Source organism: Brachyhypopomus gauderio, chromosome 3, assembly GCF_052324685.1.
Source record: "Brachyhypopomus gauderio isolate BG-103 chromosome 3, BGAUD_0.2, whole genome shotgun sequence".
In the NCBI taxonomy this organism is placed as follows: domain Eukaryota; kingdom Metazoa; phylum Chordata; class Actinopteri; order Gymnotiformes; family Hypopomidae; genus Brachyhypopomus; species Brachyhypopomus gauderio.
Window position 1 is genome coordinate 31273697 of NC_135213.1, and position 14409 is coordinate 31288105.

Consider the following 14409-nt stretch of genomic DNA (forward strand, 5'->3'; position numbering starts at 1 on the left):
TGGCAATTGTGAATCAAACCAAGTAAAATACATGCAAAAACGAGTTTCAGCTCTGCACAGTGCACAAAACATTAAGGACACCAACTTTTTTCTTGACAACTCAGGTGAATACAAGAGAAAGCTAAGAGCAAATTCACCTTAGGAGTTCACCGTATGTACACTTCATTCAATGCTGATGAAGAGAAGACAGGTGAAGGAAGAATTTTAAGGCTTGAGACAACTAAAACAGATTGTTTGCATGTGGGGAAAAAACATGCAACTGAACCAGATATACATAGTAGTTGCTATTTTAGTATGTGCTAGATGTACTATTTGCACCAACAGTTGCAATTATGCTAGTTTTTAAGCTGAAAAAAGGAATGAAAAGAAATGTAAAAAAAATAATTGGCTCATTGAAGATCCAACAGCACAGTTACACCAAAAATCCAATACAACACTCATGTTGAAGGGGCTCCTAAACGAAATATGCACACCAACTTGGCGGAAATGTGATGAAGCAGATGGGGAGCTCACAAAGCTCCAGTTATTTCAAAGAAAAACACGACAACCATAAGCTGTGCTTGCAGTGACAAATCTTCATTCCTACTGTTTGACATTCATGCGCTGATTGCAATGTGGTTTTGTGAAGTGTGTTTTGATGGCATACAATTTGCCCCTTGATACAAATAGAAAGCCAGAAGGCCAAGACAGTCCAGGAATGGTTCAGTATGCCAAAAAAATAACATTAATTCAGGGCCATGCTTAGATTTTATTTTATTTGCACATCCAAGATAGAAAATAATATTCAAAGTAGACATGACAAGCAAACTTAGGACAATCATGGGAAGCACTGGAGCAAAAATGGGCCAGCATTTCTAATGCTTCTAACACTGTGTTGAGCCCATCTTTTAACAAACTAAGGCCATGTTAAGGTCATAGGGGGTTCCAACGCAGTATCAGGAAGGTGTCTCCAATGTTTCGCATACACAGTGTATAAGATTTTCTGCTCTCAGAAATACATGCACTATATATTTACAAACTGATCATGAGGAAACAAAGCAGCACTTAAACCCAAGATATGCAAACTAGCATGATAAATCATGATTCTTGGTAGGATGGAAAATAGACCGAACTAATTAGGAAACAAATAAATAAACAGCTTTTGTTGGAGATGCTTTAAAGGTCACAATTCAGAGCAAACTCGCACCCCACTAGATGGCGAAACTGCTACACTATAAGGATATGTACCTCAGTGTCCTAAAGATGAGCATTTCTTTTGTCATTTTGTCTGACCCTTTATTTCATACTCACCTTTCAGTCAAATATTATGCATTACATCAAAGAACAATAACATTGCATGTGTAAACTTGTGTCATGACAATCAGGTATAAAAAAAAGTAAACTACCTGATGATCAAGTGTATGCTACACGTTCAGCTTAGTTTAGTTTTTTCTGGAACCATGTACCAAAAATCTTCCAATGAGAAGGGATGCTTTGCACATGGATGAGCTAACTAGCAAATTTCCATCTGCAGGTAAACATAAACTATATGGCCAAAAGTAGGTGGTCAGCCCTCTTAATAAATGAGGTCAGGTGTTTATCCCCCTCCTGTTGCTAACAGGTGTATAAATTCAACCACATAGCCATGCAATACACAATCATACAAATCATACCACCAGTGCTCAGTGACTGTAACTGTGGCACTATCACTATCTTATGCCATCTTTGTCAAGTTCATTACATTTATATTATATTGTATTATTTATATTATTATTATATTGTATATTATACCAATTTTGTAACATGCTCATATGGGTGTCATTATCAGGTGTCCACATATTTTTGGCCACATAATACATAAAAATGCAGAACCAATTCCAAGTTCTGGTTAGTCAAAGCCCACCATGTTTTTGGGTAAAGTTAACTCATTTTCCTTAGCAATACATTTTACTTTTAATCTACAAATTCAAAGCTAAATAGCCTACAACGGCAGAAAATGACAACTAAATTCTAATATACATATAGATATATAACAACAAGACAATCTCATGCATAGGGTTTTGTCATGAGAACTTGCAAAAAGCAGTAGAAATTCTGAGGTCATTCCATTGTACAGTAATGTGTGCTTTCCTTCAATGTTCACAGGTCACTGGGCTGTAGCTACAAGGCAAAGCTTCGAGGGCTTGGTCTGCAGAGGTCTGGGTTCCCATACAGCAGCCTTTGTGCAAGAGTCAGAAACTAGAAGGATCACCTCTATAGTAATTGGACACAGGTAATAAAACCCGAGGGCTGGAGGTGACACCGACACTTTGCATGCAAATGGAGCATATCCTTATGTGAGGACTTTTCTGAAACATGCCCTGTAATTTGGACATAACAGGCAAAAGATGATTCCAACATGCAGGTTCTATACAAATGGATGGATTAAAAAAAAGTGCACTTGATTATAGTTGACAATGTGTACAAAAGAAATAATTTGTCTTAGTAACACATTGTAAATAGCTATAATTAGGACAATAACTTCAGTAATGTTTTGCATGTTTAAATCATAACATTGATATTTGTCTAATTCTTCATTAATAGACCACATAAAATGGCTACAAATTTGTAATCTACATCATGCAAGTGCATACTGAATATTTAAATACCCCCACTTAATCATAAATAGCTGTCCAAACAGGCAAACATATAAGCTAAGCTATAACTAAACAAAACAATAAACACCAGTTCTTCCATTGGTCTTGTGTCAAATATGGTATATGCTGATGTAAAAAAACAAAACTTTTAGTTAAGGTGTACTTATGAATACCTTTTACTTGTACCTCCTATATATCACTGGTATCAAATAATAAATGTGCAATACATATAATTTGCATGGTTATAGGCTTTTGTGGTTTTCTTGAGTTGTTTGCTCAAGTGAATAGGCATTTAGTTGAGCTGTAACAGTGATTTACGGAACATCATGTTGACACAAGCAGTAATGCAACTGTACTGCTAAACTGATGATCCTATTTCAAGGATTTTAATCTACCAGGCAACCCATGTAAACATTTTGTTAGTACCCACTGGATCTAATATGTTCAATTCCAGTTGGTTTTCCCTTAACTATACTTTTTTCAGTTCTCGTTTGGTCTAGCTAACATATGTAACATTTCTGTTAAAATGTATAAATATCTTTCTTATACCATGACAGTAAAAATAAACACTGTTTCCTTTATTTTGTACTAAGATGTGGAGTACCAAGCTACCACGATATTTATCAAAGGTATATAGATATGATGAACAATGCCCGATACGTGTAAACGTTTGTTTTTACAGTGACTTCAGGCAAGACTGAGGAGTTTTAATAAGTTGTACAAGGGTTGCAAATATTTTAAGATGTGCCTTCAACAAGGTTAATGTTTATACTTGGCAGTGTCAGTGACTTAAATACTTAAACAATCTTTTTTTTGCTATGCTACAGCAGAAAACTAAGGGCATATCCCTTCACTGCATGCCATGACACCACTACTGCTTGGATTTTAAAATTATAGTTTGACTGACACAACTGACAGACTGACACAACTGACAGAACAGATTGTTGCCAATTATTCAAAACATTCACCTTGTTGGAAATACACAGAGGGACAATTTGTAATGGAGTAGTGATGTGCAGATAAGAGTGAATGGTACGAAAGAATATGTAAACTTTAGTTTAGGGGGAAATAAAGGGAAGGTAGGGAATGCAGAACGGACGAGGTTAAACTAGGGCTGGGGTAGTTATCTAAGGCATGCATGAAGACTCGGCACACGTCTTAATCACTGGAGATGTGACTCTCGTTAACCAGGGTGTGCCAGCGTTCAATCTTCTTGTCTTTGTTCTTCAGGCACTCGTACCAGTGCTTTAGACGCTCCCCTTTGGCAGTGATGCCCAGTTGACATCCTCCTGCCGGATTATTAAACAAATGTTAAAGAACTACTTAAATCAGAATATTTCTAATACTACCAATACGGACGATTAGTGCTCACTAGTGTCTTGCATCATACTAGAAAGAACAAACACTGTAACATCAGAAATTAATAAATATTAGCCACTAGCTATTTTCATTCTCAATTTTGGTTTGAATATAGAATATTTCTAAAAAAAAATGTATACATATTTCTGAAGCACAATAATTAAAAACCCTGGATGAGACAGATTGTGAAAGATTGTAAAAGATTGTACTGATGCAAAAACAATTAGTGAAAAGTAAAAGTCTGAGATGTAAAAGCAATTAGTGAATTAAATTTTGATCCCACTGAATATAAAATGTGGCTGAGGCACACATATATTTTACATGCTGTAATACACAATGTGAATTTATAGCCAATGATCCTTCGATATGAACACAAACGTCAGCATGCGTCAGACATTATCTTTACATTTAAACTTCGACATTCAACGAATTCATGATTTACCTATATAATCATTGGATTTCCCAATATCATAATCCCACACAGAGATATCCAAGGTTTTCTTGGCCAGCTCTGCATGTTTGATTTCATAGCTAAATTCCTGCAAAAAAAAACAATTGATACAAAAAAAGACAGCATGTAATATTTACTATTGTAACGTGAATGTGTATTTTCTATATTCAGAGACTGAGGGAGGCAGGGTGAGAAACCTTAAAGATATCATAGAAACGGCACTTACAGTTAGTTTCTTGAGCCAGTTCAATATTCAGAAAAGTAAATAAATGATATTTAAATTTTAATAAATTAATGAAAATCTGGGTCATAATAAATACATATCCTAGATCAGGATATGCATATATTACTGTACATAAGACATATGATAAGTTGATTAAATGTGTTAAAAATCCAATGAACATATAAAGTATTGAAAATATCTAGGTAAAACTTTAGTGAAAGTCACTGAATGACATGACAACCACAACACAGCCCCTGACTCCTCCCTCAGGCGTGTCTGTGTGCGTGTTTACTGTTTGTTCGTCTTTGCCCACGTATACATGTGTTTGTGTGTGTCAGTGTGTGTTCATCTCTCGTTATTCGTAACACATGTTCCTTGTCCAGCAATTCGACATGTTGCATTTGTGTCTTGTTTACATGCTTGTATTCAAATCTGCATGTTGTTGATGTCTTTTGTCAGTTGTTGTCTGATGCATTCCTGTTGTGTCACACGTGTTATCTGCTAGCGCTAAAGCGCTAAATTGCTGATTACTATAATTATATGCCTCACCCTCGCATCACACTAACAACTGACATCATGCGAAATGACTTGAATTAACAATCACATATACTGTATATCCTAGACAGTGCCTTTCAGTAAAGTGTTAAACATCCTGCAAATACTACCCCAACCACCCAAAAACATACAAAAACATAATGAAATATGAATAGAACCTACTAAATAAGTTCAGCAGTGCTATCTGAGAAGAGTCTGGGCATGATAAAAAAATTTATATGAGCATGTTTGATTGACAGCTGGCAGCCTGCTGCATTTTTCAAGCCGAGCTGAATATAATGGTGCACTCAGGGAGAACTGCTGTAATACAGCCTAATACCTACTGATGAAACAGATGCAAGTAATTTTTCAAGTAATCTTGTTCACTGGAGTTGATGGAATGGTTAGTTTTTATTTTTAGGCAACTAGCTAAAAATAGCTAGCTTCATTGCAAATGTCACGGCCTCCAACTCCGGGAATTCCACTTCCCAGCATGTCCGACCACGATGGCAAAGATCTACCTCCCCTGATTATTAGACACCTGTTGCTCATTTGCTGCGTTCTATATAAGACCTCCCTTTTGAATATCTTGTTGTGAAGTATTGCTGACAATTCCTGAAAGCATACCAAGCGTTTTTATTCTCTCTGATTAGACCTGTTTAGCGTTTCCCAGTTTTCTCCCTTTGGATTTGCCCTCTGGTACCTTTGCTCGGTTGGATTGTTTTTTGTGTATGGACCCGGTCTGCCCTCGACCTCTCTTTGGTATTACCTTTCTACTATTAAAGTGTTTATATCTTTGAAGTCTGCAAGCATATGTGTTTCCTCATGTTTCCAGAGTCACAACAAAATAGCTTAGCTTAGCATCAACTACCTTTATTCAGTTCATTTAGTTATAGTGTAATCAGGTCTATCGCTTGTAGGGTTGCCACCTGTCCTGGTTTTCCCGGGCTGTCCCGGTTTGTCCCGGATTTCCTTCTTTTTAATATTCGGTCCCGGCAAAAAAATAATTCATTTAATGTCTCGGTTTTCACTAGGTTAGTTCAAACGACTATTTAGACTGTTTCTGCACACTTTAAATCTGTCTTTTTTTCTCGCTGTGTCCATTTTACACCCCCTCCCCGGTAACATTTTATGTTCGCCACCCCCCCCCCCCCCCCCACCCCCCAACAATTTACGTTCGCGTATGACAGTGTCCTTGTTTTTTTGTCAGACCTAGGTGGCAACCCTAATCGCTTAATAAGTTTAGTTTAATATGGTGATTCTAAATGATAATCTTGTCACCAGGATGCCCTGAGATGCCTAGATTTGTGTGAAACCACATACCCTATAGAGCTCCATAGAATCTAATTGTTCACACCTTTTGTTCACACCTTCAGTTGGGTGGATGACTGTGAGATGGTGTGAAAGTGTTGTGAAGACCTGTGTGTGCAGGCCAATAGTTTTCTGATTGTTGAAAGTAAAGATTGTGGTTGGTGTGGGGCAGATGTAGTCTGTTTGGCTCTTACTTCATTGAACTCAGGGTTTAGGGTCTTCTTCTTAATCTGGGTCTTGTTTTTAGCCTTCTTCCCCATGTCTGGCTTTAGGCATCTGCAACCATTGGATGTGAAGAAAACATGGTCAGGCCAATACAATATTACACTATGGATCAAAGCCTCCTGATCCTAGTCATGTCTCCACTCCTTAACCTACAAAAAGCTTTAGAAATAAGCCAGATTTGTCTGTTTTTGGACTAGAGACAGCACCAAACTAGACAACTGCTATTGCCATGTCACTGAATATTAACCCCATACACCTATTATTGAAAATTAATCCTATGTGCCTGCTGCCTTCTGTACATATACAGACATTTACTACCTGTTTCATGAGCAGTATTCTTTTGCTGTTCTGTTATTACTGGTTTCTATTAGGAGTGTTTGCACTCCTGGTTTTGACTCCTGCCTGTTTCCTGTTTATTGATTTTTGGATTGCTCTGTACTCTGTACTCTGTGCTCTTTTGGATTGATTTTTGGATTGCTACTCTGAATTTAATGTACCATGCGATTGGATACTCAACCTGTCCTGGCCCTGATCGTGATAAAATCTTGGTTTCTAGTTGTACTTCTACAATTGAATATTGTATGTATATATTGTATTTTCCAAAACATTTGAATATCACATATTTTAATCCAGTTTCATAGTCAATGGCTCACATTTTGACGAAGGGGTCCGAGTATCCATTAGCATCCATGGCTGCTAGGTGAACACAGCGGATCACACCCACAATGAGGCGACTCGACTGGCTGTTATACATTAGGGAGATCAGGATACGTCCTCTTTCCTCCACCTCTGCTCCATCCTTACCAGGCTATACATACATACACGCACACGCCACATCACAAAATACACCATCAATATGAAGAGTCAGGCTGAGCAAAGACATGGTCATGTACGGAGTATATTACCATTTGCCCGTTTGACTCTTTTTATTCATATCTGAACCTAAGGAGACATCGTAACTGATAATGAACGGTTCTATTAGAGGAAATAATCACTGGTGTGCTGTTTATGTGTTTTTACAACAGATATGATAATGCCACACTGCTTGTTCCAAAATTAGACCTGATGCATTAAAAGTCAGGAATCAGGCAATGTATTCACAATCATATCTGATAATATCTGATATGCTGTATTTGGATCTCTGGGATTCATCTCGGATCAGTTGTTCTCATCAGTTTTGATACTGCGAGTATCTCTAGAGCTGAGCATTTCTCACCAAACAATATTAATTCAAATTGCAGCTAATAAGCAAATGATGTAGATATTTAGAAAAATCAGTAAAATTGCAGAATTCTGCTGTTACTCTGCTTTTTATTATTAATTATAATGGTATGACAGACTTCACTGTTGATCGTTCTAGAGGTGTCTTGGGCATAATTAAGTTCAGGTGCCTGCCTGATAACCTGATAACTGTAATGGTTTGTAATGTTGGCATCTTATCATGTGTAAAATTGCAGCTGTCTCTAGATTGCTGTGCATTTACCTCATCTTCATAAAGGGCTATTCCTCTGGCAGACCCAGCAGTGGCTGTTCGCTTTGTCTGTCATGTGAGAAATGCGACAAAAGTACAATATAAATATTTTGTGTGTGTGTGTGTGTGTCAGTGAATGACAGTATGAGTCATAGAGAGAAAGAAAAAGAAAGATACTTACTGGTACCACTCTCTCTAGACATACATTGAAATTCCTTTTCTGGTTATATTTCAGTTTCTTTAGAGCTATTCTGGTCTCCCCAATAAACTCATTGTGGCCAAATTTGTCTTCATCACAGACAGAAATTCTGTAACACATAACATTTATGTTAAATATTAAATTCTTTTAATATTCAGGACAAGTACTGTTTAATTCAAAGATGTAGAATGATTCATAGTGTCTCTAACTCAAGTCAGTCGTGTGATTAACTTGAACTCTGTAGACTCTCCAGTGCCAAAAAAATGGAATACATCTCAAATATTGTATATAATGTATCCAACATGAAGTGTGTCAAATGTAAGCCACTTTTTTTTTTCGGAACAAAGTGCATAGTTAAGTTAGGTTTTCTCAATATTAGATCACTCTCAAACAAGCCTCCTTTAATTTCATTATAGCCCATGGACCTGATTTTATGCATTTAACTGAAATGGTTAAATAAATGTGGTGCTGCAGCAGTTTTAACTGAGTTAGCAGCACCAGTCTTTAACTTTAGAAGTGTTTATAAATCATGCAGGCTGGACAGTGGAAGTACAGCTGCTCTATTTAATGGAATCTCCTAAAGCAATAAAATTCCAAAGTTATTACCTGGCACTTTTACATCATTTGAGTATCTCCGTGCACTTTTGAAAGTGGCGCCAAGAATACTACTAGATGTCTATCCAACCATGCATCCATTTTCATCCGCTTATCTGGGTTCGGGTCGTGGGGGGCAGTAGCATAAGCAAAGAGGCCCAGGTTTCCCTCTCCCCAGCCACCTCTTCTAGCTCTTCTGGGGGGATGCCGAGGCGTTCCCAGGACAGCTGAGAGATATAATTTCTCCAGCATGTCCTGGGTCTTCCCCGGGGTATCCTCCCAGTTGGACATTCCCAAAGTACTTCCCCAGGGAGGCGCCCAGGTGGCATCCGGATCAGATGCCCGAAACACCTCAAATGGCTCCTCTCTACATGGAGAAGCAGCAACTGTACTATACTCTGTACCTTATATCTAAGGGAGAGCCCGGAGAAGAACAAGAACAAGAGATACTTGAACTCCTCCACTTGAGGCAAGGACTCACTCCCGACTCATGGGCCCACCACCTGTGGGAGAGGTAGTACTAGGGGTTCGGCGCATTGTGGATCAGGTGGTGGCCAAAGGCGGGGGCCTTGGCGTACTGATCCTCGGTTACTGAAGGTATCTGTCTATTGGTATCTAAAATACAATACTGATTTTCTGATGAATTTATTTATATATTATCTTTAGGTTCCACTGATTTTAACCATTTTATAATTGTTGGTGATTTTAACATTATTTTAACATATTATCCTCTGTTAAGGATGTAGTTTTTTCTGATCATTATTGTGTACTTTAATATGTGGGCATCACACCACCAGATGTGTCAACTTTAAGAAGAGGTTTAAAAATTACAGCACAGCTGTACTTTTCATGAGCACCATACAAACCATCTGAGTCAGTTGATACTTTGCTGGATAAGTCCAGCTCAGAAACTAAATTTGAGATTACTTCAATTAAAGTCATTCCGTGCAAACAGAAAGTGTCATACGGAAATGTTACTGCAGTTCAAGTCCAGAAGAGCCGGTACTAGAAGACTTAATGTAGTTCACAAAGAAATCTTTAAAGACAGACTGCAGGATTACAATGCAAAAGTATGCTAAAATATAAGCCAGACAATCATTTTGTCAACAATAACATCAAAACAAAACAAAATACTCTTCACCATGGTTGACAAACCAACAAATCAACTAAACAATCTAATGAGCTTGAATGCTTTTTTAATAACAAAATCCACAGCATCAGCCATTAGTATGTCTATATATACCAACAAGCCTGTCAGCTCTCGATTACCATCTACAGTCATCATGGTTAAGATATCCAATTTTAACAATGACATCTTATGTATTGCCAATGTCATACCATGTACCAAACATGCTATTCAAATACACTGAAACTGTGAACTCAATATATACCTTTGCCTAAATGTTCCGATATCAATATCATTGTTTCATCCCTCAAAAACTCTGTGTGCCCATTCCTTACAATGATTATTTTTACAGCAAGGCAAAATTTAAATGCTAATATTAGTATAATAAAGGGTAGCATATACAACTTCACCTGTTTAAAGTTGTATAGTAGTTCAAGCTATCTTTGTTGTCACAAAAAGAGGTACTATATGATAAGATATTCATCTACAGTAACTGCAAATCTAATGATGATATTCTGAAAAAAGTTAAATGAGGTATGCCATCTAATTGATTCTATGTATAAATTATATTCTCAACTTGTTGAAATGTTTTTAAATAAAATCATTCTTATTATGCCACGTAATCTTAAAATGGCTTCAGCATATTATTTCAACACTAGAGGGATATCTGACCTGAGGGTTTTGCGCTGCATGTCATCATCAGTCAGGCCATGGTATACCAGAGTCTCATTCCAGGCAGGGTTACGCGTGTTGCGTAGAGTCTTGGTGCGTAACTTAGTTGACTGGGACCAGCAAATATAATCAAAATGGAGTGTCATGATAAAAGGCGCAGATATTAACACAGATATTAACAGAAAAAAATATATATTTCACCTGTCACCTTTAAATATGGTAGATATAAATTGTTGGACCATCAGAAGACTGATGAAGTGCTATACTGATCTGAGGATTGAGACTTATAGCTACTGTTACACCATTAAAACTGCTCCTAAACCTAAACACAGCTCCTAAACACAGGTCCTAAACCCAGGGTGTCTACAGGTTTGACCAAGGGAAAATTAAGACATTTTAAGACTTTTTAATACCGTTTTCCAAATAAAATTAAGACCAACTCGCAAGATCATACACGTTAAAATAAAGCACAAAAACCAACTGATTATTTACATTAATTAATCTAGCTGCTTGAAAACTTCAAATGTTAATGCACAAGATGGACAATACAAGACACAAACATTACATTTTTTTCACTGTACAGTATACACAATGAAACTTTATACAAAACAAAATTCAAACACTGACAACAGCATCATACCACACACACACACACACACACACACACACACACACACACTAGGCCATTTTCCTGTTTTTCTGATCCACACTCCAGCTCACGCTCAACCCCTTTCAGTTCTGCTACTTTTTCTCTGAAACTCTTTCTAAGGATGTTTGATTTTGTGATCACTTTGGCCATCAGGGTTCCTGCTTTCCCTTCGGCTTGTTCAGCAAGTAAATTATTATTATAACTGGTTTATACTTAACCTTGAAGGTGACGTACAAATGATTTAATTCCATCTTGTTAAGGTGTATGAACCCTGCAAACATGACTTGGTTAATTGCGTTGAAGCGCGGCGCGCGAGAAGTTTTTACAAATTTCGAGAGGTGTACGACAGCGCGCGAGCCGCTCGTCAGCCGCTGCGTCGAAAATGACGTAATCGCGGTGGTTTCGCCCATGCGCGAGCGGCTTGCAATTAACCAAGTCATGTTTGCAGGGTTCATATACCGTAACAAGATGGAATTAAATCATTTGTACGTCACTTTCAAGGTCCATTTCTATATATCCCAGCACATTAAACTTAAATAAGTAAAATATCTATACATATACTCGAAATGATTCGAAATAATTCGCTTTTTTATCACATTATTTAATGGTTGTTTATTTTCAAAACGCCCAATCTTAACGTCTTCACGTTCTCTCATGTTTCGTCCTGGAATTACAAGAGGCTCGTATTTGTTAACGTAAAGAGAACTGTTCAGTCAGACAGATATTTGTTGTGAAATGAAGCAGTTACAATTTCAAGCATTTTCAAGTACTTTAGCCTAAATTTCAGCACTTGTCAAACTTGGAACACAAAGTAACATTAAATTGGTCAGGTAATGTTCCTTCCCCTGTTTTTGAGGAGTGTTTCTTTATATTAACACATATATCGTTTCGGACAACACTGCAACGGTCCCGCCGTTCGCGGAGGTTCACGAGCTACGGTCACTCGCGAAAGTATAAACCAGACTTGAAGGCGGCATCAGGGAACATGGTTTTAAACAATGAGTCAATTCCTTCGTTGGATCTGTATGACTGGTGACTCTTAACTGTTTTTAGCGCCCATATTACCTAAGCCTTCAAAGTATTGGTAGAGCCGCATAGCCTACAGCGTGAATGCGACGTTGAGCAGAGCTCGACTGAATGGTTCTCTTGTTGGGCAAACGGTGATATTACAGGCTGCTGCTGACGAGCCTCGCTGGTATCTGTGACAGCTCTGAGCCACCAAGAATATGTCGGGTCTTCCAACCATTTCTGGCTAAGTTTGCATTTCCCCATCTCTCCGAACAGACGTTAACGTACATACAGCCCGCATGAAATTATGATCCCGCCAGTCCAACAACTACCGGTGCTCGTTAAGCCCGAAATACTTGCGAGCAATATTTAAGTTCAACACACCGCTAACGGAATTATTCATCCCTAAATTTAGCTCCGCAAATTTAAGACATCGTGGTTGAAAATTTAAGACAAAATAAGACTTTTCAAGGCCTTATTTGACAAAAATGAAATTTAATACCATTTAAGACTTTTTAAGGACCCGCGGCCACCCTGTAAACCTAAACACAGCACCTAAAGACAGCTCCTAAACCTAAACACAGCTCCTAAAGACAGCTCCCAAACCTAAACACCGCTCCTAAAGACAGCTCCCAAATCTAAACACAGTTCCTAAACATGAACACAGCTGCTAATCCTTTTCTCTTAAGTCCTGTGTCCTTCAGTCACTTTCAACACAGCCCTTCCTCCGACAGACTTGCACAATAACAACTTAGGAAACATCAATTATTAATAGTAAACAGTAATAGAAATAGAATAATAGCCAAGTCATTGTACCAAGTGGTGCACAGAACTTTAACCCTGTTATTGGGCTCTCGTTTGCACAAGGTTTACTGACTCATACTAACAATGTATAACGCTTCCAATTTTTGCAGTGCTGGTTGTGATCTAATTTGCATTTCATTTCATTCTTTATTAGTAATATTAATAATTGAAAATAATAATTCAAATTACAGCTAGAAAGTAAACGGGTAATATTGTAACTTTTACTCACTACCAGCAATAAATTAATTAAATGTGTATCTCACCTTGCTTGCACCAGGTAACAGATGCAGCTTCACATAGGGATCAGCTAATCCATTGGAATCCATTGGCTTCAAACCCTGAGAGAAAAAAGTTTATCTTACAGTAAAATATTTTCTATGTAGAGGTATCGAAGCCCAGTGAGTCCATACTAAAATTTTGCATTTTTAAATTTAAAGGGGACCTGAATATTTGTTAAAAATGTAAGGAAGGCACTAAAGTTGGCTATGTGTTTAGTCCACACACCAAAGACAGATGTTTCTGTTAATTACATTCCAGATGTTCACGATTGCAATGTTTAAGCACATATTTGTGTGCAGTCATGTTGTATATTTAATTTGAATAAAACATGTATAATAAAGTAGGCTTTTAGGGTTTCAAATAAGTTTATATTATTATTTTATACTGGATGGATGAAATAACAGAGCCACAGTTGAAGTCTTCAGGATAAACACTGAGTTATATTTTCTGTGCACCAGGAAGAGATTATATGCATACGTTTAGACATATATAGACCTCTGTTGATTGTGTTACCTTAGCTCTGATGATGTTGCAGTGCAGGGTGTTTTGCTCTTGTTCATAAAGCAAGCTGAACTCAAGTGCTCCCAGAGTTGCTGCAACAAACACAAATGAAATATTTGGCAGGAAGAAGAAACAAGTCACAAACATACTTCCATTTCCATTGCAGGTCAGAAATGTTTTCCTAAAATCTCAGATACATACTCCATACCTTCCACAGTAGTAGTAGTGTTTGCGGTCATAATCTTTTAACCCTTCAGATTCAGGGTAACAAAAAGCTTGATAAAAATATTCAAAATAAAATATAAAAATAATGTAATAAAGTAAAAATAAAAAACAAAAATGGAAAAAATCATAGGTTTCTTTACATATTCTTGACTACTATAGGTGT

The 14409-nt window shown here is 37.4% G+C and overlaps 1 protein-coding gene across 2 annotated transcripts in view; it reads right to left on the reverse strand.

The window, feature by feature from the left end:
• Positions 1-728: 728 nt before the first annotated feature.
• Positions 729-14409, reverse strand: part of LOC143509161 (rabphilin-3A-like) — a 50544-nt gene continuing 36863 nt past the window's right edge. For both annotated transcript variants that reach the window (XM_076997598.1, XM_076997597.1), the window contains exons 9-17: positions 14034-14113; positions 13505-13579; positions 10781-10890; positions 8371-8497; positions 8202-8258; positions 7372-7526; positions 6688-6769; positions 4417-4513; positions 729-3904 (exon numbers count right to left, since the gene is read on the reverse strand). In XM_076997598.1, coding sequence (XP_076853713.1) covers positions 3774-3904; positions 4417-4513; positions 6688-6769; positions 7372-7526; positions 8202-8258; positions 8371-8497; positions 10781-10890; positions 13505-13579; positions 14034-14113 — 914 coding nt within the window. In that variant the 3' untranslated portion in view covers positions 729-3773. The remainder of the gene's footprint in view (positions 3905-4416; positions 4514-6687; positions 6770-7371; positions 7527-8201; positions 8259-8370; positions 8498-10780; positions 10891-13504; positions 13580-14033; positions 14114-14409) is intronic.